This window comes from Mobula birostris, chromosome 30, assembly GCF_030028105.1.
Source record: "Mobula birostris isolate sMobBir1 chromosome 30, sMobBir1.hap1, whole genome shotgun sequence".
In the NCBI taxonomy this organism is placed as follows: Eukaryota; Metazoa; Chordata; class Chondrichthyes; order Myliobatiformes; family Myliobatidae; genus Mobula; species Mobula birostris.
Genome location: NC_092399.1, coordinates 6,800,357 through 6,828,076, shown reverse-complemented (window position 1 = coordinate 6,828,076; position 27,720 = coordinate 6,800,357). Strand labels below are relative to the sequence as shown.

Sequence of the window (27,720 nt, the reverse complement as noted above, 5' to 3'; positions counted from 1 at the left end):
GAATTAATGCCCACTCCTTTCTCCAGCAGGATTAATGCTCTGGCAACTCTCAGCCAACAATTAATGTTCATACGTCTATAATGCAATATGATCAGTACCAAGGCATTCATGCACTATCATACTTGTTTAAACTACAATCATAAGAGATGAAGTTGCCATCCTATTGAAAATACAACCTGGTTGAAATTCTCTTTAACCTTCACTCCAATGTATGTATTCATAGAAGGGGAACCAGCTCCCCGTTCGTGGTTGGCTGTGGTCAGTGAAGCTGATAATCCCCCCAGCCACAAGGGGAGGTAAGACACACTGCGTCGGGTAGAGGAAGACGATTAGTGGGTCATCGCAGCCACACATTGCTGTTTGTATGAATGCAAGCTGCCTTCCGAGGGATAGTTACTCAGCAAGGCTCTGACTGCAGGGAGCTCTGTACAAACGCTCACACTGTAAGTGTACATTTTCTTTCTCCCTTTGTTTGGCGAAGAAGAAGACATAACGAGCGTGTCAAGGCTTCGATCTGGGTTAGTCAGCCACCCATTGTACCGGTGCACCTGTCAATTACATTTTTGCATGAAAACAGTTTTTATTCTGCTCTGTAATGTTGACACGCTTGACTCGGGCTACGCAATTGATGTATTTGGTTCTTTATGTACAAGCAGAATGTACAATCTGTGTTTAAAAGATGCTATCAGTCTTAAGAGCGAAAGGAGCTTTTAACTGTAGTTGGGGGCGGTGGGCTGGTAGGGTGGGAGGGAGTTCATGCTTGAGCTGGCATGTTAGATGCTTGGTAATTTTTAAGTCCAGTTACCTGCTAGATGAAGCTCAGATAGAACGCAAATCACACACAGTCATTCAATGAAAGTCACCCTATGGATCACAGAGGGTAATTCGCTAGATCAAGGGCCAGATCACGATCAGACAGGTTTACATGATAATCCATGTAAATTCATTCAGTGGTTCACAGTGTGAGTTACTGGGTCCAGATTTGCTCAAGGGTCATTCACCTGCCTAATGAACAACCGCATTTCAGCATTACTGTGAAAGTCACGGGATAACTTCACTCAACATCACTGAACTGTTCCCACCAACTATGGACTCACTTTCAAGGACTCTTCATCTCATGTTATTGCTTATTTATTATTAATATTACTATTATTGTTATTTTATTTTTCTCAGCTCAAGCTTGTAAAACCTGAAGTACGGGCATAGCCAATCACACTCATTTCTTAATTGCTAGGAACTTAAGGACTATTCTAGTGGTTATTATCATAATAATTATTATTTTCTTTTGTATTTGCACAGTGACCTTTTGTACTTTGGTTGTTTGCCCATCCTGTAGGGTGAGATTCTATCATGTTTCGTGTATTTACTGTGAATGTTTACAAGTAAACACATCTCAGGGTAAAATCTGGTGACACATACAGCATATCCTTTAATAATAAATGTACTCTGAACTTTGAGAATAGGCATGTCTACCATTTTGAAAGAATGAAACCATGACACTTGTAGCCTCTGTGCCTGGATGAGAGTTTGTGTATTTGCAGCTTACTGATGTGTTGGCAAAGTTACAGGGTAAGGTATACAGTAACCGTCCCAAACACCAGAGATGTGCTCACTGGTAGTCTAATAGCTAAGTGGTTGGCAAGAGAACTGGGAGGTTTTGACGGGCAGGTGAGAGAGAATAAGATTTCAGGAAAATAAGTGGAGGTATGCTCTAAACACAAGAAAGTCTGCAGATGTTGGAAATCCAAAGCAACACACACACACAAAATGCTGGAGGAAATCAGCAGGTCAGGCAGCATCTACGGAAAAGAATAAACAGTCGACGTTTCAAACTGAGACCCTTCCCCATCCATGTCTATTCATTTCCATAGGTGTTACATGACCTGCTGAGATCCTGCAGCATTTTGTGGTGTTGCTTTGACGGAATGGTCTGACAGCTTGCATACAAAACTGTGCAGGAGCGTTAGGTACAGATTTTTTAGAATGAGAATCAGAATTCTGAATCAGAATTGCACATTACTGTAGTAATTTTATGTATTGCACTGCTGCTGCAAAAAGAAAACAGATTTCATGACATATATGAGTGATGATAAACCTGATTCTGATATGGGTCTCTATTGTGGACTGAGAATGGGAAGAGGACAACGAGAGGGTAATCATGGTTGGGAAAAGGGGAAGGAAGAGGGATAGGAGAAGTGTGCTGGTGAAGGGGGCAATGTTTTGGTAGGGTTGTGTAAGATCCTGTCCTAGTTTCTGGTTGGATCAATGTATGGCATTGACATGTGTACACAGGAACACACATTTAACATAAATCCACAGGCTTTCAAATGTACAAGCCATGTTCTCTTCTCACTGCTGCCACTGGTGTGAAGGTACAGGAGCCTCAGGACTCATACCACCAGATTCAGGAACAGTTACTACCCCACAACCATCAGGCTCTTGAACCAAAGGGGATAACTTCACTCAACTTCACTTGCCCCATCATTGAAATGTTCCCACAACCAATGGACTCACTTTTAAGGACTCTTTATCTCATGTTCTCAATATTAATTGCTTATTTATTTATCATTATTATTGTATTTGCTCTTTTTGTTGTCTTCTGAACTCTGGTTGGACCCCTAGTCGGGTGGTCTTTCATTGATTCTGTTCTGGTTGTTACTCCATAGATCTACTGAGTACCCCAACAAAAAACTCTCAGGGTTGTATATGTACTTTGATTAAGGCCTTCGTCTAGTGACTTGAAGGTCACTAGTTCGAGCCTTGGCTGAGGCAGCGTGTTGTGTCCTTGTGCAAGGCACTTAACCACACATTGCTCTGCGACGACACCGGTGCCAAGCTGTATGGGTCCTAGTGCCCTTCCCTCGGACAACATTGGTGTCATGGAGAGGGGAGTCTTGCAGCATGGGCAACTGCTGGTCTTCCATACAACCTTGCCCAGGCCTGCGCCCTGGAATCCTTCCAAGGCACAAATCCATGGTCTCACGAGACTAACAGATGCCTATATGTACTTTGATAATAAAATTACTTTGAACTTTGAACATCTATACACAGATAATACACATATTTATACAAAGACCACAAAATACATGTAAATTGTGGAACCTGCACCATGTAGCTATTCCGTGGGAGTTAAACTAGAATCACAGAGTGTTGTGGCACAGAAGATTACCAATTAGCTTCTCAGGTCTGTGCCAAAAGGTCATGCCATCAAGACCGGGTTCAGGTGGAGTCATACCCAGAGAGATCAGATGGTGTGCAAAGCTCCTCCTGCCAGCAGCCCACTAACACAATGTGGCTCAGCTCGAATTCTGAACGCTGCCTCGCAAGATGTTCCACTGCCACGCCAGTCAGCTCAAATAAGCGAAAAATCGAAGAAAAAGCCGCAGATGCTCGAAACAGAGATTTGGCATGTCAACAGATACGCTCAAAATCTTCTATAGTTGTACTGTGGAGAGCATTCTGACAGGCTGCATCACTGTCTGGTATGGAGGGTCTACTGCACTGGACTGAAAGAAGCTGCAGAAGGTCGTAAATCTAGTCAGCTCCATCTTTGGCACTAACCTACAAAGTACCCAGGACATCTTTAGGGAACGGTGTCTCAGAAAGGCAGTGTCCATTATTAAAGACCTGCAGCACCCAGAGCATGTCCTTTCCTCACTGTTACCATCAGGTAGGAGGTACAGAAGCCTAAAGGCACACACTCAGCGATTCAAGAACAGCTTCTTCCCCTCCGCCATCTGATTTCTAAATGGACATTGAATCTTTGGACACCACCTCACTTTTTTTTTAATATACAGTATTGCTGTTTTTGCACATTTTAAAAAAGCTATTCAACATATGTAATTAATTTACTTGTTTATTTATTTATTTATGGATTATTATTTTTTTAAATGTTATTAATTTTTTTCCCTGCTAGATTATGTATTGCGTTGAACTGCTGCTGCTAAGTTAACAAATTTCACGTTCCATGCCAGTGATAATAAACCTGATTCTGATTCTGAGCAGGGTTAACAATTCAGGTTGGAGGATCCGAAAAGCAAACTATGTTTCTCTTCCCATAGACGTGGCCTGACCCGCTGAATATATCCGGCGTTTGCTGTATTCGCTTCGGTCATCTCAGGGGCTCTCTTCATGAAATTTCCACTCTCGTTATTTCAGAGCCGCCTTTGCAGCCACACAGAAAATACGGACATGCAAAAGCTTGCTGCATGTAAACTTCTGGCACCAAGGAGCTGGGGACCTGCATCAATCAGTCTGGTTGTGACATTGACCAGAGGTGAAGGGTTATCTCCTAGCAATATCATATTCCAATCCAAACTTATTTTAACACAGTAAATTGCATTGAGTACTTTAGCATTGAAAGCAGAAAATCAGAGAGCATATGAAAGGGAATAAATAACTGTATTTTATTCCAATACAATAGGATGTTCTCCCAGGCAAGGTGTAACTAAGGAACAATTTATAGAGCTGAATGTCGGATTGGAGCTACGGTTTCCTTTGAGAACTCGCTACTGGTTGCCATGGGGACCAGTGCCTGCTTGTAATTCAATATATGAAATATGATGATTATTATAAACATTGATTAGTGGACACTTAACTCAGTGCAATCACGATTTTCAGTGCTCTGGAACAAAAAGCAAGAATTAGTGACAGTAAGCATGTAACTAGCAGATTATTGGAAAATCAAAATAAGCACCATGCTTAGCCATCATGTGGCTCCAGACCCTCCACTGTGCTGAGCTCTTAACTGCCCTCTTAAAAATCTGAGCCAGCCACAGTTTAGGGGGTAATTAAGGATGGGCGATCGAAGCTGATTTTGCCGGCAACATCCATATTGTCTGACTGTAGGCTACAAATTAAGGCTTGTAAAAAGGGAAATATTGTGTTAGTCATGGGGGATTTCAATATGCAGGTAGACTGGGAAAATCAGCTTGGTGCTGGATCCCAAGAGAGAGAATTTGTAGAATGCCAAATGAGATTGTTTTTTTAGAGCAGCCTGTGACTGAGCCAACTAGGGGAACAATAATTCTGGATTAAATGTTATATAATGACCTAGATTTGATTAGGGAGCTTAAGGCAAAGGAACCCTTAGGAGGTTGTGGTCAAAATATGATAGAATTCACCTTGCAGTTTGAGAAGGAGACACCAATATTGGATGTATCAATATTACAGTGGAGTAAAGAGAATTACAGAGGCTTGAGAGAGGAGCTGGTCAAAGTTGATTGGAAGGGGCTGCTAGCAGGGAAGACGTCAGAGCAGCAGTGGCTAGAGTAACTGGGAAAAATTCGGAAGGCGCAGTAAAGACACATCCCGAAGATGAAGTAGTATTCTAAATTGGGGTGACAAGGGAAGTCAAACACAGCAAAAAGTAAAGGAGAGAGCATATAATAGAACAAAAATTAGTGGGCAGGTAGAGGATTGGGAAGCTTTTAAAAACTAACTAAAGAGGCCATAAGGAGAGAAAAGATGAAATATGAAGCTAAGCTAGCTAATAATATAAAAGAGGATACAAAAAGTTTTTTTCAGATATACAGTATAAAGAGTAAAAGAAAGACGAGCGTGGATATTGGATATTGGAAAATGATGCTGGAGAGATAGTAATTGGGGACAAAGAAATGGCGAATGAACTGAATAAGTATTTTTCATCAGTCTTCATGGTGGAAGACACTAGCAGAATGCTAGAAATGCGAGAGTGTCGGGGGCAGAAGTGATTGTCATTGCTATTACTGAGAAGGTGCTTGGGGAAACTGAAAAGTATGAAGGTAGATATGTCACCTGGACCAGATGGACAACACCCCAGGATTCTGAAAGAGGTGACTGAAGAGATTGTGAAGGCATTAGTAATGATCTTTCAAGAATCACTAGAGGACTGGAAAATTGCAAATATCACTCCACTCTTCAGGAAGGGAGGGAGGCAGGAGAAAGGAAATTATACAACATTGAGCTTGACTTCAGTGGTTAGGAGGATGTTGGAGTCTGTTACTAAGGATGAGATTTCGGGCTGCTTGGAGGCACATGATAAAATAGACCAAAGACAACATGGTTTCTTTCAGGGGAAATCTTGCCTGACAAATCTGTTGGAAATCGTTGAGGAAATAACAGGCAGGATAGACAAAGGAGAGCCAGTGGATGTTGTTCATTTGGATTTTCAGAAGGCCTTTGTCAAGGTGGCACACATGGGGTTGCTTAACAAGATAAGAGTCCATGGTGTTACAGGAAAGATACTGGAGGGGCAGGTAGTATTGAGGAAGCAGGGGGCTTGCAGAAGGACTTAGACAGATTAGGAAAACGGGCAATGAAGTGGCAGGTGGAATATAGTGTAGAGAAGTGCATGGTCATGCAATTTGGTAGAAGGAATAAAGGCATGGATTTTTTTCTAAATGGGGAGTAAATACAAAAATCAGAGGTGCTAAGGGACTTAGAAGTCATTTTCAGAGGACTAGAATATAAAAGAAAGAATATAATGCTGAGGCTTTATAAAGCATTGGTGAGACACCACGCAGGATATTGTGAGCAGCTTTGGGCCTCCTATCTAAGAAAAGATGTGCTAGCATTGGAGAGAGTCTAGAGGAGGTTCATGAGAATGATGCCAAGAATGAAAGGGTTAACATATGGGGAGTGTTTGATGGCTCTGGGCCTGTACTCAATGGAGCTCAGAAGAATGAGGGGGATCTAATTAAAACCTATTGAAAATTGAAAGGCCCAGGTAGAGTGGGTGAGGAGAAGATGCTTCCTATAGTGGGGAAGTCTAGGACCAGATGGCACAGCCTCAGAGTAGAGGGATGCCCATTTACAATAGAGATATTGAAAAATTTCTTTTGCCAGAAGATGGTCAATCTGTGGAATTCATTGCCAGAAATGGTTGTGCAAGCCGAGTCTCTGGGTATATTTAAGGTGGAAGTTGATAGGTTCCTGATTAGTAAGAGTGTCAAAGGTCACAGGGACGAGGCAGGAGAATGGGGTTGAGAGGGATATTAAGTCAACCATGATGGAATAGCAGAGCGGACTTGATGGGCTGAATGGCCCAACTCTGCTCCTATATCTCAGGGTCTTATTAAAAATGTTCTGACTCATTGTGTCAGTGACCCCTTACAGATCAGGAGTTACAAACAACCAAGCAACCTGCAGATTAAGCCAAAGAAAGGTTTGGGAGCAACGAAAATGGTTGCAAATCACTGGATCTAGAACAAGCCATCAGTATATGCAGAGATGGCTGCAGAGCCCTCGTGAGAATAAGATATTTAGCTCTCTGGGCCTGTGGTCCTTCCAAACACATTTACTTTTCCATTCCTTTCCATCTCCCCTTGTACACTTCTCCCAACCCCCCTCCCTCCACCTGAATCTGTCTGCTCATCATCCCCCCACCCACCCCCATGTGGCTCCCCCTACCGTCCCACTTCCCTCATCTCACTACATGTAGGCAACCTTTCCTCCTCTCTCGCAGGAAATCTTCACGTACACCTTTTACACCGCTTACTTCAAAGTTCAGACGTTCAAAGTAGATTTATTATCAACATACATACATGGCCCTGAGATTTGTTTTCTTGCGGGCATACTCAGCAAATACTAGAGATGCAATAGAGTCCATGAAAGACTGCACGCAACAGGAGAGGCAAATACTCAGTGTGCACAGGACAACAAACTGTGCAAATAGAAACGATAAAAAAGGAAATAATAATTGTAAATAAAGAAGCGATAAATATTGACAACATGAGATGAAGAGTCCTTGAAAGTAAATCCGTAGTTATGGGAACAGTTCAGTGTTGGGGCGAGTGAAGTTGAGTGAGATTATCCCATTTAGTTCAAGAATCGGATGATTGAGGGGTAATAACTGTTTCTGAACCTGGCAGTGTGGATCCTGGGGCTCCTGTACCCCCTTCCTGATGGGACCAGAGAGAAGAGAGCATGTCCTGGGTGGTGGGGGTCTCTGATGAAGAACTGCTACTTGGTGGAGGCCCTCTTCTCACCTCCTTGTCACCTCTTGCCAGTGCCCCTCTTCCTTCCCCTTCCCTTTGGTCCACTCTCCTCTCCTATCAGGTTCCTTCTTCTCCAGATCCTGTCCCTTTCCACCCATCTGGCTTCACCTATCACATTCCAACCTATCCTTCTTCCCCTCCCACCACCTTTTTATTCTGGCCTGCTCCCTCTCCCTGAAGAATGGGTTTGAGAAGGATAATAAATCAGCTATGATAGGATGGTGGAGGGGGCTAATTCTGCTTCTATATCTTATGATCTTCTTTTCCAGTCCTGAAAGAGTGTCTCAGCCCAAAATGGCCACTGTTTATCCATTTCCATACATGCTGCCTGACCTGCTGAGTTCCTCCAGCATTTTGTGGGTGTTGCCTTGGATTTCCAGCATCTGCAGAATCTCCTGTGTTTGTCACTTACACCTTTTTTTCTCCACTGATGCTGTTTGCTGATCTCGCCCAGCCGTCTGGCTTTTTGATCCCAAATGCAGCACCTCCAATGATCTGTCCTGATGAAGGGTCTTGGCCCGAAACGTCAACTGTTCACTCTTTTCCACAGAAACCAGGCAGCTTCCATGTTCCTCTGGGGTATAGCCCAATACCCCCATAGCCGATCAGCACAACGCTTTATTTGGGTCTCTGCTTCATTACGGCCCGAGGCTGTAAGTACCCAACATGAACCAATTAATGATGGGAAGGCCCAGCTCTCAGAATTAATGAATGTCTTCCCGGACAGTCACCTTTCTTCTTGTTGCTTTTTTAATGCTTTTACTTGGTGTCTGTGGTATTGATTTCATTTTCAAAACTTCTTTTCAATTGCAAAATTAGATTTGTGTTTAGGGAGTTAGCTGCCTTTCTGTGTTTCAGAATGACTGTCCCTCAGCTAAAGGGACCCGCGGGCTCTACCACTATTTTTCTGGTTGTTCTTTATCTCAGCCTTCCTGTCACTCACTTCACACAGATTTCCAACTCATTAAAATGGCCAGAGCACTCCCTGAATTTTGAACAGAGCAGCAGGACTTGTAACATCCACCTGGTCAAGCGGACTTCAGTCCCATGCAAAGCCCAGGGCAACCCTTTTTGTGAGGTCACATTGAGGCTATGTTGAATTTGTCTGGTAAAACAGAATCATTATCGTAAGAGATCCTGCTGGTGCTGGAAATCCAGAGCAACGTACACAAAACGCAGGCAGAACTCAGCAGGTGAGGCAGCACGAATAGAGATAAAGCTTTGGGTCGAGACCTTTCGTCAGGGCTGGAAAGGAAGGAGGAAGGAGCTTCCTTTGTCTTTTCCACTTATCAGCTCCCAGCTTCTGACTTCATCCTCTCGCCTGCCCAGCTGGCTTCACCCATCACTTTCTAGCTTATTCTCCTCTTCTTCTCCTTCTGGCTTTCTCGCTGGTGCTGAAGAGCGTCGTGCTACCCACTACACTACCGCGGTTTCTTCCTTTCCAGTCTTGAAGAAGGGTATTGGCCCGAAACGTCGACTGTCTATTCATTTCCATAGATACTCCCCGACCTACTGAGTTCCCCCAGCAATTTCTTTGTGTGTTTTGCTTTGGTAAAACAGAGATGTTAGAGGAGAGAACATCCATTTGGTGGTGGTTGTGTTACTATGTGTGCACATAATAAAGAACTTCAGTTCCCAGCGTGCAATGCAGGCGGTTCACCCGGAACAGGAAATGACATTAGTGAACGGGTTGTGTGTGCTCGTGTCGAGCTGGAAGCAATTAACTGTAAATAAGTATGTGTTAGTTTTGCCCACGCTAAGTCTGCCTTTTATAAAGAACAAACATATCAGTGGTGATAATTGGAACTGAAGGGAAGCCCCTACCTCCAGTGTCTACATCTGAGAGACTAGTTAAAGGATCTTCTGTTGATAACAGGCCAAGAAATACAGCAATGGTTAAATTAAAAAATGAACTGCAGAAGTAAACAAGGTATTTGGGTGATGAGAGCTGCAAGAAAGGGAAACCTACTGATTTGTTTCCTGAATCACTGCAGCTAAGCAGATATCTGGGACGGAACAGAAAGGAAAGATACTTGTTTGCAGGGTTGTTCACTGGGCCTGGAGGTTAGGTCGCAAACGTTTCATCACCAGTCGAGGTGACACCATCAGAACGCAATGGAGTGTCGTTTCTGCCGAGTGCTCACGTATATTTTGGTCCGACCCGCTGTTCTGATTGGTTGGCTGTCTGCTGGTTGCCGTTGGGTCCTGGCCAGCTGGATAACTGAGTGATCTCTGCTGGCCCATTACAAAATAATCGTTAAACTCTTACAGCACGGAAGGCCACTCGATCAATTGAGCCAATTCCAGTTCTGTGCAACGACGGGCTAGTATTTACAGGAATAATGCAACCAACAAGGCAACATTGATGCTTGCTCTTCCCATTCTCTTATTTAACCCCATCAGTGTTCATATCCTCTTCTCACCATTCTCTCATCAGCTCCTTGTCCAGGTTTATGAATCTACGCCGTTTGCCGCGATTGCCTTGAGGATGTTTCCTACGATGGGGGAGTCTACGGCCAGAGGGCACAGCCTCAGGTTAGAGGGACATCCATTTAGACCTGAGATGAGGAGGAATTTCTTTAGCCAGAGAGTGACGAATAAACATATTTCTCAAGTTACAATTTAAGTAAACTTAAATTAACAAATTGTTTTTACAGATGAGAATGTTCTCACAATGCTATGATGTCAACAAGGTGGTGGGTTTGAGATATGTCTCTACCAAAGGAGGTGTTTGGAGCTCCTTCCCTCTGCTAGCCTGCGGGTCACCCTTGGGCAAGGTGTAGCACCTGCTTAGCCCCTGATCGGGGTCACGGGAAGCCATGGGAGCAGGTGGTGGATGGTCGTATGAGCAGTTGCTGCATGTTACCAGTCCTGGTTATGAGATCACTGACGCCAGGCAGACAATCTCTGAAGAGAATTGATAATGGCAGGGGTCGCCCATCTTGTAAAGACACTGCCCAGAAAGAAGGCAATGGCAAAGTACTTCCGAAGAAAAGTCTGCAAAACAATCATGGTCATAGAAAGTCCGTGATCGCCCACATCATACAACATGGCACTTAATGATGATGTCACATGAAATGGTGCATAATGATGATGTCATACAGCATTAATGATGTCAACTGGTCAAAGGACAGCTAGAATATGCAGTGATGGCCAATGCGTTTTCTCTCTCCTCAGACATAGATAGATAGATAGATAGATAGATATTCTTTATTGATCCCGAGGGAAATTGGGTTTCGTTACAGCCGCACCAACCAAGAATAGAGCATGAGACTCTAATAGAGCAATAGACATACCAACAAAAATTATGGAAGGTGTGCAGAAGGTGCTTAATTAGACTATTCCTCCCATCAAACTGTGCATTCTTAAAGCAACCTGTAAAATCCTGAAATCCGAATTAGTGGAGGATCAGAATTGACCGTCAAGAGAGATGAGTAGTAAAGTTGTTTGAAATATTAATGTAGGGGCTGGACTTGCCAACGATAGGAAATTTAGATTCACTTAGTGATCGGGATTTTGAAATACTGGTGTCGGGAATGGTGACTGTGAACTCACTGGATTATCATAAAACCCTCTCTGGTTCACCATGTATTGAAGGAAATCTACCACCCTCAGCCCGCCTGGCCCCCGTGCAGCAGCACAGCCACAGCGCTGTCGGTGAAAGGGGACACAGGAGCTTGCAGATGCTGGAGTCTGCAGCAACAAGTGAAACACCGGTGGAACTCGGGCAGTACCTGTGGAGGAAAATGGACATTTGATGTTTTGAGTCAGCATCCTTCATTTAGACAGACAGTGTCATAGAGTTGTAGGAAAGTGCAGGATAGAAACAGGCCGTTTGGCCCATCTAGTCTGTTGCAAACCATTTAAACTGCCTAAGTCTATCAACCTCTAGTTGTAGTCCCAACAATCTCAGTGGGAAAAGCCTGCTTGCTTTTACCCTTTCTATTCCCCTCCTAATTTTGTATACCTACATCAAATTTCCCTTCAGTCTTCTATGTTCCAGAGATTAAAGTCCTAACCTATTCAATCTTTGCTTGTAACTCAGGTTCTCCAGACCCAGCAAACATCACTGTAAATCTTCTCTGTACTCTTTTAACCTTATTTACATCTTTCCTGCAGGTAGGTGACCAAAACTGTACACAATACTCCAAATTAGGCCTCACCAACGTCTTATACAACTTCACCATAACATCCCATCTCCTGTACTCAGCACATTGATTTATGAAGGCAAATATGCCAAAAGCTTTCTTTATGACCCTACCTACCTGAGATGCCACAATGTATTCTGGACCTGTATTCCCAGATCTCTTTGTTCCCTCGCACTCCTCAGTGCCTTGAAGCTGTGGTTGTCAAGACCTTGGGTGTAATTCAAGCTGAGGTTGATAAGTTCTCGATTAGTCAGGATGTCAAGGGTTACATGGAGAAAGCAGGAGAATGGATAATAAATCAGCCATCACGAGGAATTCTGCAGATGCCGGAAATTCAAGCAACACACATCAAAGTTGCTGGTGAACGCAGCAGGCCAGGCAGCATCTCCAGGAAGAGGTACAGTCAACGTTTCAGGCCGAGACTCTTCGTCAGGACTAACTGAAGGAAGAGCTAGTAAGAGATTTGAAAGTGGGAGGGGGAGAGGGAGATCCAAAATGATAGGAGAAGACATGAGGGGGAGGGATGGAGCCCACTGATCTCCCTCCTGGCCCCATCCCTCCCCACTGATCTCCCTCCTGACCCATCCCTCCCCACTGATCTCCCTCCTGACACAACCCTTCCCACTGATCTCCCTCCTGACCCATCCCTCCCCACTGATCTCCCTCCTGACCCATCCCTCCCCACTGATCTCCCTCCTGACCCCAACCCTCCCCCCCCACTGATCTCCCTCCTGACCCCATCCCTCCCCACTGATCTCCCTCCTGACCCAACCCTCCCCACTGATCTCCCTCCTGACCCAACCCTCCCCACTGATCTCCCTCCTGACCCATCCCTCCCCACTGATCTCCCTCCTGACCCCATCCCTCCCCACTGATCTCCCTCCTGACCCCATCCCTCCCCACTGATCTCCCTCCTGACCCATCCCTCCCCACTGATCTCCCTCCTGACCCATCCCCCCCCACTGATCTCCCTCCTGACCCATCCCTCCCCACTGATCTCCCTCCTGACCCCATCCCTTCCCACCGATCTCCCTCCTGGCACTTATCCTTGTAAGCGGAACAAGTGCTACACATGCCCTTACACTTCCTCCCTTACCACATTCAGGGCCCCAGGCAGTCCTTCCAGGTGAGGCGACACTTCACCTGTGAGTCAGCTGGGGTGATATACTGCGTCCGGTTCTCCTGATGTGGCCTTCTATATATTGGCGAGACCCGACGCAGACTGGGAGACCGCTTTGCTGAACATCTACGCTCTGTCCGCCAGAGAAAGCAGGATCTCCCAGTGGCCACACATTTTAATTCCACATCCCATTCCCATTTTGATATGTCTATCCATGGTCTCCTCTACTGTAAAGATGAAGCCACACTCAGGTTGGAGGAACAACACCTTATATTCCGTCTGGGCAGCCTCCAACCTGATGGCATGAACATTGACTTCTCTAACTTCCGCCAATGCCCCACCTCCCCCTCGTACCCCATCCGTTATTTATTTATATACACACATTCTTTCTCTCTCTCTCCTTTTTCTCCCTCTGTCCCTCTGACTATACCCCTTGCCCATCCTCTGGTTTCCCCTCCCCCTTTTCTTTCTCCCTGGGCCTCCTGTCCCATGATCCTCTCATATCCCTTTTGCCAATCACCTGCCCAGCTCTTGGCTCCATCCCTCCCCCTCCTGTCTTCTCCTATCATTTTGGATCTCCCCCTCCCCCTCCCACTTTCAAATCTCTTACTAGCTCTTCCTTCAGTTAGTCCTGACGAAGGGTCTCGGCCTGAAATGTCGACTGTACCTCTTCCAATAGATCAGCCATGATGGAATCACAGAACAGACTTGATGGGCCAAATGGCCTAATTTTGCTCCTATGTATTAAGGTCTTATGGTCTACATGGCCAAGTAAACCAATCTACTGACATCTTCTCAAAGGAAATTAAGACTGGGCAGTGAATGTGGCTGGCTAGCAGTGCCCCTACGTATGAGGGTTAGGCTGAGGTGAAGGTTGGCATGGTACAGCCCGTGTTTCCTAGAAAAGGTTTTAAAGCCTGGGCTTCCCAACGACTTTTACGCCATAGCCTCCTACCATTAACCGAGGGGTTCGTGGCCCCAGTTTAAAGTAATAAGAATCAAAGTGAAATGAAAATGCACACCACCGGGGGTGGTGTCCAGTCTGGATTCTGTTCCCCCCCCCCACTTGTAATCGCTCAGCAGAAGAGAAGCTGTACTGTGGTCAACTGCAGATTCCCCGCTGCATTCATGGAGTCGGTCTGAACTATTTTTTTTTGCGTGGCTGTATTTTACTGATATCTTACACGTGCTTTCTATCTTGTATTCGCACTATGTGCGCTGTGTGAGACTGTTGGCACTGTGCTTTGCACCTTGGCCCCCAGAGGAATGCTCTCTCATTTGGCTGTATTCATAAGTGTTCATGTATGGTTGAATGGTATTTAATCTTGAGTTGAATTGAACTGAACTTTGAAATTCTAATGAAGATCTCAGAATTATTCTGATTTAATGGTTCGCTTCAGATTTGCTTCTCAGTCTCTAATGGTTATCCCTGCGGGATCGGAAACTTCTCAGTAACAAAGCAGGTAGTACTGCTTCCTCCGCGAAATTAGGTCAAAACCTGCAGTGGCTGCTATCAAAGGCATGTTTTATTTGCATCTTCTAACACTATTCTAAAACGTTTGAAGATAAAACAAAGCTTTGACGGGTGTAAAGTACACACTGTGTCCCATTTCCCGCCTTCTGCTTTTTAATTAGCTTTTGTCAGTTCCGATCAAGCCCGAGAAGTCTCTTGTTGTTTCATGCTCGACTGCAACAACTTCACAGGCAAAAGGGAAATGCTGAATAGACATAAAAAAACGGCAGCGGATTATTACATTCTTCTTCTGTCAATGATTTCTGCTGGTTTTTGCTGCAGCCGCGGTTTGTGAATAAATAATGTGCAATGTTTCACAAGGAGAGTATTACAACAAGATGTATGCTTGTCAGGTACATCACAGTCCAGGTACTCAAGCGGGATACAGAGCTTAGGCGCAGCGAGACAGTGATACGGTTTTATAATGACATACCTTACCCCACGAGATGCACACCAGCTCCCGTGAGGCCCGCTACCCCTTACTTTCCATGTATCCCTTACACATATGCCCACCATTTCCCCACTCGATTACTTTCCTATTAACGTGAACAAGTCAAGTTTATTGTCATTTAACTATTTCCATGTATACCGTCAAACAGGACGAGGTTTTTATTCAAACTAGGGTGTAAAACACTGTGTAACACATAACGACCTACATGCAATCCACACCTAAATAAACTGAAGTGCATAAATTAACTATGGTATGATTACCAGTGACACTTTGAATGTGATGTGACGGGGAGTTCAGAAGCCTAATGGCCTGAGGGAAGAAACTGTTCCCCATCCTGACAGTTCTTGTTTTTATGTATCTGAGTGTTCCTGCTGACGATGGAAAGTCAAAGATGGTAATTCACTGTAGAAGGAAACTAGAGCCCCCAGAGGAATCCATAAGACCATAAGACAGAGGAGCAGAATTCAGCCATTTAGCCAATCGAGTCTGCTCCACCATTCATCATGGCTGACCATTTCCCTCTCAACCCCATTCTCCTGCCTTCTCCATGTAACCTTTCACGTCCTGACTAATCAAAAACCTATCAACCTCTGCTTTAAATATATCCAATGAACTGGCCTCCACAGTTACCTGTGGCAACAAATTCCACAGATTCACCACCCTCTGGCTAAAGAAATTCCTCCTCGTCCCCATCCTAAATGGATGTCCCTATATTCCGAGGCTGTGCCCTCTAGTCATAGTCTCCCCCACTGTAGGAGACATCCCATTCCACATCCGACAAGTTATGGTGAGAACACACGAAGTCCCTGCAGAAAGGAGGGGCAGGGGGACAAATATTGTTGCAGGTAGGTTTGCTAGAGAGGATCCAGTGGATTTAAATTAGATACAAGGGGGGAGGGGAACCAGAATGTTGGAACAGATGTAGGGGAGAAGGAAGAAAAAGAAAATAGTAAAGTTATTTGCACCGTTAGTGATAAACAGAGAGTAAGAGGTGGAAAATTTCTTAAATGCATTTATTTTAATGCAAGGAGCATTGTAAGAAAGATGGATGAGCTTAGAGCATGGATTGATACCTGGAAGTATGATGTTGTAGCTATTAGAGAAACATGGTTGCAGGAGGGGTGTGATTGGCAACTAAATATTCCTGGATTTTGTTGTTTCAGTTGTGATAGAATCAGAGGGACAAGAGGGACAAGTGTTGCATTGTTTGTCAGAGAAAATATTACAGTGGTGCTCTGGCAGGATAGATTAGAGGGCTCATTTAGGGAGGCTATTTGGGTGGAATTGAGGAATAGGAAAGGTGTAGTAACACATAGGGTGTATTATAGACCACCTAATGGGGAGCGAGAAGTGGAGGAGCAAATTTGAAAGGAGATAGCAGATATTTGTAGTAAGCACAAGGTTGTGATTGTGGGAGATTTTAATTTTCCACACATAGACTGGGAAGCCCATTCTGTAAAAGGGCTGGATGGTTTGGAGTTTGTAAAATGTGTGCAGGATAGTTTTTTGCAGCAATACATAGAGGTACCAACTAGAGAAGGGGCAGTGTTGGATCTCCTGTTAGGGAATGAGATAGGTCAGGTGACAGAGGTATGTGTTGGGGAGCACTTAGGGTCCAGTGATCACAATATCATTAGTTTCAATATAATTATGGAGAAGGATAGGTCTGGACCCATGGTTGAGATTTTTGATTGGAGAAAGGCTAACTTTGAGGAGATGCGAAAGGATTTAGAAGGAGTGGATTGGGACAAATTGTTTTATGGGAAGGATGTAATAGAGAAATGGAGGTGATTTAAAGGTGAAATTTTGAGGGTACAGAGTCTTTATGTTCCTGTTAGGTTGGAAGGAAAGGTTAAAAGTTTGAGAGAGCCATGGTTTTCAAGGGATATTGGAAACTTGGTTTGGAAAAAGAGAGATATCTACAATAAATATAGGCAGCATGGAGTAAATGAGGTGCTCGAGGAATATAAAGAAGGTAAAAAGAATCTTAAGAAAGAAATTAGAAAAGCTAAAAGATACGAGGTTGCTTTGGCAAGTAAGGTGAAAATAAATCCAAAAGGTTTCTACCGTTATATAAATAGCAAAAGGATAGTGAGGGATAAAATTGGTCCCTTAGAGGATCAGAGTGGACAGCTATGTGTGGAACCAAAAGAGATGGGGGAGATTTTGAACAATTTCTTTTCTTCGGTATTCACTAAGGAGAAGGATATTGAATTGTGTGAGGTAAGGGAAACATATAGGGAAGTTATGGAAACTATGATGATTAAAGAAGAGGAAGTACTGGTGCTTTTAAGGAATATAAAAGTGGATAAGTCTCCGGGTCCTGACAGGATATTCCCTAGGACCTTAAGGGAAATTAGTGTAGAAATAGCAGGGGCTCTGACAGAAATATTTCAAATGTCATTAGAAACGGGGATGGTGCCAGAGGATTGGTGTATTGCTCATGTTGTTCCATTGTTTAAAAAGGGTTCTAAGAGTAAACCTAGCAATTATCGGCCTGTGAGTTTGATGTCAGTGGTGGGTAAATTGATAGAAAGTATTCTTAGAGATAGTATATATAATCATCTGGATAGACAGGGTCTGATTAGGAACAGTCAACATGGATTTGTGCGTGGAAGTCATGTTTGACAAATCTTATTGAATTTTTTGAAGGGGTTACTGGGAAAGTTGACGAGGGTAAAGCGGTGGATGTTGTCTATATGGACTTCAGTAAGGCCTTTGACAAGGTTCCACACAGAACGTTAGTTAGGAAGATTCAATCGTTAGGTATTAATATTGAGGTAGTAAAATGGATTCAGCAGTGGCTGGATGGGAGACACCAGAGAGTGGTGGTGGATAACTGTTTGTCAGACTGGAGGCCGGTGACTAGTGGTGTGCCTCAGGGATCTGTACTGGGTCCAATGTTGTTTGTCATATACATTAATGATCTGGATGATGGGGTTGTTAATTAGATTAGTAAGTATGCAGATTATACTAAGATAGGTGGCGTTGTGGATAATGAAGTAAGTTTTCTAACTTGCAGAGGGATTTAGGCCAGTTAGAGGAGTGGGCTGAAAGATGGCAGATGGAGTTTAATGCTGATAAATGTGAGGTGCTACATTTTGGTAGGACTAATCAAAATAGGACATACATGGTAAATGGTAGGGCATTGAAGAATGCAGTAGAACAGAGGGATCTAGGAATAATGGTGGAATCTGAAGGTGGAATCTCATGTGGATAGGGTGGTGAAGAAAGCTTTTGGTATGCTGGCCTTTATTAATCAGATCATTGAGTATAGGAGTTGGGATATAATGTTAAAATTGTATAGGGCATTGGTAAGGCCAAATTTGGAGTATTGTGTACAGTTCTGGTCATCGAATTATAGGACAGATGTCAACAAAATAGAGAGAGTACAGAGAAGATTTACTAGAGTGTTACCTGGATTTCAGCACCTAAGTTACAGAGAAAGGTTGAACAAGTTGGGTCTTTATTCTTTGGAGCGTAGAAGGTTGAGGGGGAACTTGAGAGAGGTATTTAAAATTATGAGGGCGATAGATAGACTTGACGTGGATAGGCTTTTTCCATTGAGAGTGGGGGAGATTCAAACAAGAGGACATGAGTTGAGAGTTAAAGGGCAAAAGTTTAGGGGTAACATGAGGGGGAACTTCTTTACTCAGAGAGTGGTAGCTGTGTGGAACGAGCTTCCAGCGGAAGTGGTTGAGGCAGGTTCGATGTTGTCATTTAAAGTTAAATTGGATAGCTACATGGACAGGAAAGGAATGGAGGGTTACGGGTTGAGTGCAGGTTGGTGGGACTAGGTGAGAGTAAGAGCTCGGCATGGACTAGAAGGACCGAGATGGCTTGTTTCTGTGCTGTAATTGTTATATGGTTATAAAGCAGAGCTGAGGATCAAACAGTCACTACTTCCAGCATCACTATCTCAGTTTGGAAATTCTCACATTGCTCCTTGCTGCGCTTTCAGTGTCTGGCCTTGCAACCTTATGAAACGTTGGTGCAACGATGGTGCTTTCAACTCCATTAACTGGCTCCTTTCATTTCTGTACACAGAGAGACAACCAGACCAGGTGTGTGAGAAAACAGAAGCCAGATTTAGGCAAATATTTAAAGGTTCAACATAGCCTCAAAGTGACCTCATAAAAAGGGATAGACAGTAGATTAACGGTTAGTGCGATGCTATTACAGCTCGGGGCACTGGAGTTTAGATTTCAATTCAGGCACCGTACGTAAGGGATTTGTATGTTCTACCTGTGACCATGTGGTGCTCCAGTTCCCACCCATGATCCAAAGATGTGTCAGTTAGTAAGTTCATTGATCATTGTAAATTGCCCTGTAATTAGGTGGGTTGCTGATTGGTGGTTCTATGCTGTATCAATCAGTCAATAAATAACAATCAAACAAACACATAAACAAATAAAATGTGGAAGAAGAGGGGCAACTCATTTTAGGGACAGATTTAGATGGAGCATAAAAGTGTTTTCGGATCCTTCTTTCTCACCTTCTTGTTAAAGGCATTATCCGGTCCCCTGAAACATGACAAGTTGACATATTGTCACTGCTGGGACAAGGCAATGCCTGCATCTAATTCTCCTCTTGCTTACTGTAAATTCCTCCTAACAGAATGAGACATATCAGGGACATGCCGTGGAATATGCTGTAAAAAAAAACCACTGAAACAATATTTTCATTTCTTTCTCCACAGATGCTGCTGAACTTGTGAATAACTGTTTTCATCAAAGGCTTGTGGGGGTGATATTGTTTTTTAAAAAATTGACTCTAATCTATTAAACTTTAATCTTTGTTTCTTAAATACATCCTAGAAATAACTGATAAATACTGAGGGGCACCGAGGGAGCTCTGGTTATGATTGTACTGACATTTTATAATATTAGGAATACAGTTCCTATAATTCGGTTTTGTGCTCCCTGGGGAGAGCACACAGATGGTGGACTGCTGACCATGGGTCAGTGGGCATGTGCTTCCAGAGTTGTCAGCCCTCTTCAGGAAATTTTTTTCTGTATATCCTAAATGGAGACTAACCTGAAAAGCAAACCAGGGTACGAAAAATCACGTGGGAGATAAAGAATGAAACTGATTTTTGAAATTAGATTAGATTAGATTATGAGGACATGCAGTCCTCTTTTATTGTCATTTAGTAATGCATACATTAAGAAATGATACATTATTCCTCCGGTGTGATATCACAAAACACAGGACAGACCAAGACTGAAAAACTAACAAAAACCACATAATTATAACATATAGTTACAACAGTGCAACAATACCATAACTTGATGAAGAACAGGCCATGGGCACAGTAAAAAAGTTCAAAGTCTCTCAAAAGTCCCACATCTCACGCAGACGGGAGAAGGAAGAAAACTCTCCCTGCCATGCCCGACCCAGTCCGACTCTGAGTCATTGAAAACCTTGAGCTCCGATCAGCCCTCCGACACCGAGTACCGAGCACCATCTCTGTCAAACGCTTCGACCCCAGCCTCGGTCGCCAGCAGCAGGCAAAGCCGGGGAATTTGGGGCCTTCCCTCCAGAGATTCTCGATCGCACAGTAGCAGTGGCAGTGAACCGGGCATTTCAGAAATTTCTCCAGATGTTCCTCTGTGCTTCTCACATCTGTCTCCATCAAATCAGAATTATGCACGGCAAATTAATTCATTTTCTGAAATTACTGTCGCCGTTATTAATTTGAAATGAAAGGGACAGAAAACACCAATAATGGAAGGGACACCAAGCTGACAGGGAGAAGGAAATTGCAAAGCAGGAATTCAAGCAGAGAATGAGAAAGAATTGCAGAAGGAATATCATTCTGTGATACAAATAGTCACAGGCCAGGGAAGCAAATGGAAATTATTATCCTGTGCACTGGGGCATTACTGGTATCCTTTTCCCTGCTTCATGGGTCCTATATTGGGATGCATGATAGAATTAGAATGGAATTAATTATTCTTAAACATCTCACGGTTCCTTAAGGTGGTCATAGCTGGGATGGAGGTGGTGGGGACAGGCTCCCACTATCTACTAAATGCTTCCAATGGTGTACATCTCAAATAGCCTCTGACAACCAAGTCCAGCTCCTGGCCTTCACCTACCTGAAGCATTGGTGCAATCCCATAGACTTCCATGTGGTTTCCCTGAATATGAATACTTCGGAATTTTGTTTAATAGATATTTGTGCAGGTTATTCAGTGGATCTCCATGCTCAAATAATTATGCTAATTCCTCCTATTTACTGCCAGGGACACTTTGGTGACATGAAAAAGTACTAACCTGCTCCTGGGTAGCTGCAGAGTTGCCTGTGGCTAAAACTTCCATATCACAGATACAGTCTGTTCTGAATTCGGTCCTGTGAAGAAGTTAACAGATGGGCAGAAAGTGCCCCAAACCCCTTTGAAAAGCAAAATGCAGCACCCCATTGCTTCCTTGGGAATCAGGTCCAAAAAGAAGAGGCACTTGTGAGTTGGTCTGACAAGCAGGAACACACAAGCTCGGTGTGGTGTGGTTGGTGGTAAGGACTGCACCAGGTCACAAAACTATACACCCATTCCTTCCGTCAGTTCTGGTCATTGTTCTCATCAGTCACCCAAGAATGCACAGAACTGATGTGAGAGGAAGGCGTGAGAGACTGCCTTTAAAGGCTATACAGTGGATTCTGGTTAACTGGGACACAATCAGGGCCAGAACATTTAGCCCAATTAAGCGACTGCTCCAGTTAGCTGAAGCTTCATGGAAATAGTTAAAAAGGTATAAAAAAGACAAACTACCATTTAACTGAGTAACAAATTATGTATTTAAATGAAATGCAGAACAAATTACAACATTATCAATGCTACTACAGTATTTTAAGACTGTAGTAGTTCCTAATAGTTACTGACAGAGGAATTCATCCAGTGTACGCTGCTGTGTTCTTTTGATTGACTGTAAATGAACAAAATCAGCACAGACACCTAGTGTAGATAATGGACTGCCTTCATATAATTCTTTTGACAATTGCATCCTCCAAATCTTCATTTTTGTTGTAACATTCAAGATGATTGTCGAGACCCTCACAATCTTCATAGTTCCTAACTTGTTGAAGTAGTGAAAGAGCTTTATTTTCACCCCCGGCCATTTCTGGCATCTCCAAGACTGACTGCTTGAAAACGCAGTGAGCAAAACAGTTCTGAGTTGTCTCACTGTTTAATTCTCGGCAACTATCAATAATAAAGTCACTGCTTTTTGAACTCAACCACACGCAACTGAAGTTATTTAAAAACTGTTTGCTCTAGGTACAGTGCAGTGTCTGACGCCCACACAAGTGCATGCGACTGATGCTAGTTAGAAACTTCGGCAACAGTCTCTTGCCCCAATTAAGCAGCATAGTGTCTCCAAAGAAACAAAGGGGATCCCGGCTATTTTCTCAATTAGCTTTGTTCTTTAGGAGTTGGCCCAAATAAACTGCTGCCCCGATTATCCGATGGCCCAATCAACCAGAATCCATTGTAAAATCTGCATGAGCTGCAGAACAGAGTAAACATGATTATTACTTACATAATCATACAGGAAGTTTATTATTTTAAATGAAGCTTTTACTTTTACATTTGGGACCACATTAAAGAAGCAGCATGCATTATACTTCCCAGTGATTTCTCTGCTCACAGCTGCTCCTTTAATACTTGCATAAACTCTTTTATTATTCCTCATCCTTCTGGTGGCACAGTCTCACAGGTAAACACACTCCCGCTTTCCCAGATGGATTGATCACTGCACTACAGTTGAGGCAGGATTGTAAGGCCGAGGCGGGTTCTGAGTTCCCATTCTTCAGCTCAGCGTGTGTAAAGGACAACCCGGTTCTAGTTGAAGGTCCAGAGCTGAAACACGTCTGTAGGACGCAGACCAGAGACTGACAGAAATGGGTGCAGAGTCTTGGGAAATCGATCTGAGAAACAGGAGAAAGGACATACCACAGAAGTACATGGGAAGTCCATAATTATTTTATGCCCTACTTGGTTTCATCTAATTAGAATTATTTCCAAAGACCTAACTACAAAGCAAGTTGTTGCAGTTCCTGAAATTATGAAATAAGACAGAAAATTTTTGCAAATACCCTGCAAGTTAGGCTGCATCTGCAGAGAGAGCAACAGAGTTAATTGTTTCAGGCCTTCACCTTGAAGGAACTTTTGAGAATGAGATAGAGAAGGAGAAGGCCATATAATCTCAACAAGCTCTGCCACTTGAAAAGACCACGGCAGATTTCTGTGTCCTATTTCCATAACCTATAACTTCTCTAAAATTCAGCAACTGATCAGTCTCAGTTTTGAATACTCTGTGCTAGGGAGGAGTTGTGTTCCTTGTATTGCAAGCTTCTGTAATAGAAACACTTTTCAGTTTCCATTGAACATCATGTTATAAGTATTGATGTTTTCCTACCGCTAAGTTTTCTCTCAACAATAATGCTTTCACAGGTGTGCACCACAATATTCTAGTTCTCCACCTTTTTTTGTTACATTATGTATAAGAAACAGGAGCAGGAGTAGGCCACCTGGCCTGGTGAGCTTGCTGCAACATTCAATAAGATCATCAGTGACCTGGCCATGGACTCCTCACCTATCTGCCTTTTCCACATCACCCTTAATTCCTCTACTATGCAAAAATCTATCCAACCTCGCCTTAAATATATTTACTGAGATAGCCTCCACTGCTTCATGGAGTCGTCCCCCAACACCAGAACTAAAGGAGTACATTTTGGGTAGAGACTCAAGTACTGCATGTGTTACCACTGTAAATATGTAATTCTGTAAATTTACCTCATTGTATTCACAATGTTAAAGTAGGTCATTACTACAACTGAAACTGTAGTTAATCATTTATTGGTAGCTTTGTGTTGAAGAAGTAGAAAGGTTCACTGTGTGCGTAAAGACTCCAACAATACTGACCAATGCCTTTAAATCCTTGCTTTTATATCCTGGCCCTCTTGAAATGAATGCTAACATTGCATTTGCCTTCCTTACCACCAGCTCAAAGTGTCAGTTAACCTTTAAGGAATCCTGCAAGAAGACCCTCCCCAATACTTTTGCACCACTGATTTCTGCATTTGCTCCCCATTTAGAAAATAGTCTACACCTTTAGTACTTCTACCAAAGTGCATGATCTTACTCTTCCCTACACTATATTCCATCAGCTACTTCTTTGCCTAATCTGTCTAAGTCCTTCCTCAGACTCCCTGCTTCCTCAACAATTCTTGTCCCTCCATCTATCTTTGTATCATCTGCAAACTTGGCCACAAAGCCATCAATCTAGTCATCCAAATCATTGACATATAGAGTGTAAAGAAGTGGTCCCAAAATAGACCCCCACAGAACACCACCAGTCACTGGCAGCCAACCAGAAAAGGTCCCATTTATTCTGATTATTTGTCTCCTCCCAGTCAGACAATCTTCTATCCAGCTATTGCTCTTTTGCCATCACCCCTGTTAGTGTTACCTTCTGATCAACTTTGGTCAGCTCCTTTCTCATGCCTCTGTAGTTCCCTTTATTCCACTGTAATATTGAAATATCTGATTTTAGCTTCCGTCTCAGACTCAGGGTGAATTCTATCAGATTATGATCACTGTCTGCAAAGGGTTTCTTTACCTTAAGCTCTGGTTTGAACTGGCTGAAACTGGTTTTAATCAGTTAGATCAAGCTAAAACCGGTTTTTCTTACTGCGCTCACACACCTGACTACTTGCACAGAGTTCCTCCGAATGATACTCGGTGTGTCACTTCAGATTGACTCTCGTTCTTTCCAATGTAGAACCAGGCTTTGTGTTATCAAATGCTCTTCACTCATTCTTATCTCATTGTCTTGTCTTTTCACCTTGCAGGTTCCCATTGGACCCTGAGCTTCTGCACCATGCGAACACCACCACCTATGATCATTGGCATTGTCAGTGCACCTGTAGGGCTAGTCTTGGTATTTGTGGCAGTTTTGACTCCACAATGGCGACAAGGACCCATTAACCTGGGGAAGAACATAGCTGTGAAGTCTGATGGACTGTGGGAATCGTGTCTGGAACTGCAGGACACCAAACAGTGTTGGCCGGTGACTACTGTGTACCAGAGGGATGAAGTTGTGCAGTGGTCCAGGGCTCTCATGTTGAGTTCTCTCCTGGTGTGTGGGATGGGAATCATTGTGGCTAGTGTAGGGATACGCTGCTGGATGGACTTTCCGCTGCGGAATGTGGCCGGGGCCAGTGGGGTTGTTATTATCCTGGCCGGATCTCTGTGCATCACACCACTCACTCTCTATATGACCTTGATGCACAGAATCAACCCTGATACTGATACCCAGTACCAGAGTGGAAGCTCCCTGTATTTTGGCTGGGCTGGAAGCTGCTTTGAGATCGTTGGAGGATTGGCCCTTGCACTGAGTTTCACTTGTCCAAAATGCAAGCGGTGCAGAGAATCAGGACAGAATGCCAAAAGAACCTATGATGTTGATTACTAGATGATTTAGCTAGGACTACCCCGTGTTAATTGGTTTCTAACAGGCTACTTCACACTAAGGAAGTGTTAATATCAAAAGCAGTGTGACTGTGTGTGTGTTGTCCTCATTTAGCTACTGAAGCCCAGTAATAATTCATTAATGACCAATAGGGCTGTCACCCTTCCATGACCACACTGCATTCACCATGAATTGAAGATTATGCACCAGGTCAATTTTCAACCAACACTAAGAATAAAAAGTTCACTGGAGCATAAAAGAAAAACATCTTTCAATCCTTTAATTAATTATAAACATCTTGGCTTAACAAAATAAAAATTAGACTGACATGCGACTGAGAATAATCCATGTGTTTAATGAGGTAGCATGTATAATCAAGTACATTTTAATTTGCAGAGAGTGGGAAGACTGGAAAGAGCTGTTGGTCTCTGGCCAACAATTTAGGTAAAGCACATGAATTCTAATTCATTCAAGATCCTCACTGTACTATATCCATGTAAATAGATTGCTGAATGCTACCAGTATTGATCCAAACTACCAATTAAACTTACTGTATAACACTGAAAAAATGGTTCTCCCATTGCCCAGGCAGTTGATCCCTCTTCTTCCTACCCTGGGCATGGTGGTCCTTCCTGTGATAATATGTCTCTGGACTTTTACATCCTTCATCCTTAATTTCTAATTGGCTTGGAACTGTTCAACTCCATTGGTTTTGATTTATCTGGCTAGTCTGTGCCAACCTTTCACTGGCTTTAGCCCAAGGCTATAGGTAGCATTACCCCATTGCTCTTCTCCCAAATTAACACTTGTCTTTTATATCACTCCCTTGCTTCTCCCTGATTCAGTCCAATTGAAACCAATTACAGTCAATCACTGGGTTCAGGATACTTTAGTTCAGATACAAACTGCCCTCCCATGTGTCTACAGTTGTTACTGTTGTGTTTTGTAACTTCAAGGCATTAAATTAATTCAAAGGAAAATAAGAGAGCCGAGAGATGTGAGTCTAACTTTGTGTTTTACTTTAAGCGAGCCATGCACATATCACGAGGTAGCGTCATGAAATATACAATTAACTTATTCTTACATATGACCCATATTGAATTATTTTAATAAACAAAAAATGCTTAATTAACAACACATTTACAAGGTTACACAAATGTTAAATACACACCAGTTAGTATCTGAAAGAACAGTTCAAAAACTAGGATGGCAGGACTTTCATATGAAGAAAGACTGGATGAACTAGGCTTGTACTTGTTGGAATTTAGAAGATTGAGGGGGGATCTGATTGAAACGTATAAAATCCTAAAGGGATTGGACAGGCTAGATGCAGGGAGATTGTTCCCGATGTTGGGGAAGTCCAGAACGAGGGGTCACAGTTTGAGGATAAGGGGGAAGCCTTTTAGGACTGAGATTAGGAAAAACTTCTTCACACAGAGAGTGGTGAATCTGTGGAATTCTCTGCCACAGGAAACAGTTGAGGCCAGTTCATTGGCTATATTTAAGAGGGAGTTAGGTATGGCCCTTGTGGCTACGGGGATCAGGGGGTATGGAGGGAAGGCTGGTGCAGGGTTCTGAGTTGGATGATCAGCCATGATCATAATAAATGGTGGTGCAGGCTCGAAGGGCCGAATGGCCTACTCCTGCACCTATTTTCTATGTTTCTATGTTTAAAAACAAATCTTTATGTGGACATGATCTTTGGATTAGCAGATAATCGATAAGGGCCTCGTAGTGTCCACTTCCAATTAACCCTGATCCAGCCAATCTCTGAGCAAGAACCAGTTCACTAAAACGTTCACAAAATGGCGGCCGCAAGAAGAATCTCACAAAATGGTGAACCTCTGTTCCTTCCACCACATGACAACAACAAAGACTTTGGATTTGTCTATTTCCACTGTCCTTGATTCATTCCAGTTAGTTTTAATTCTTCATAGCCAACAGAGCAATAGTGTATGATGGTTTGGAGACTAGGGTTGTTCAGGTAATGGAATTGTTTTTGTTGATAATTTCTGAGAGGAAATTAATGCTAATAAATT

At 43.3% G+C, this 27,720-nt stretch overlaps 1 protein-coding gene across 1 annotated transcript; it reads left to right on the top strand.

Annotated features, from left to right (window-relative positions):
• The first annotated feature begins 325 nt into the window (after nucleotides 1–325).
• Nucleotides 326–26,590, top strand: cldn23l (claudin 23-like). The gene is made up of 2 exons (XM_072247196.1): nucleotides 326–443; nucleotides 25,062–26,590. Exon 2 carries the CDS (start codon nucleotides 25,091–25,093, stop codon nucleotides 25,682–25,684), a length of 594 nt encoding a protein of 197 aa, XP_072103297.1. The 5' UTR covers nucleotides 326–443; nucleotides 25,062–25,090; the 3' UTR covers nucleotides 25,685–26,590.
• Nucleotides 26,591–27,720: the final 1,130 nt, after the last annotated feature.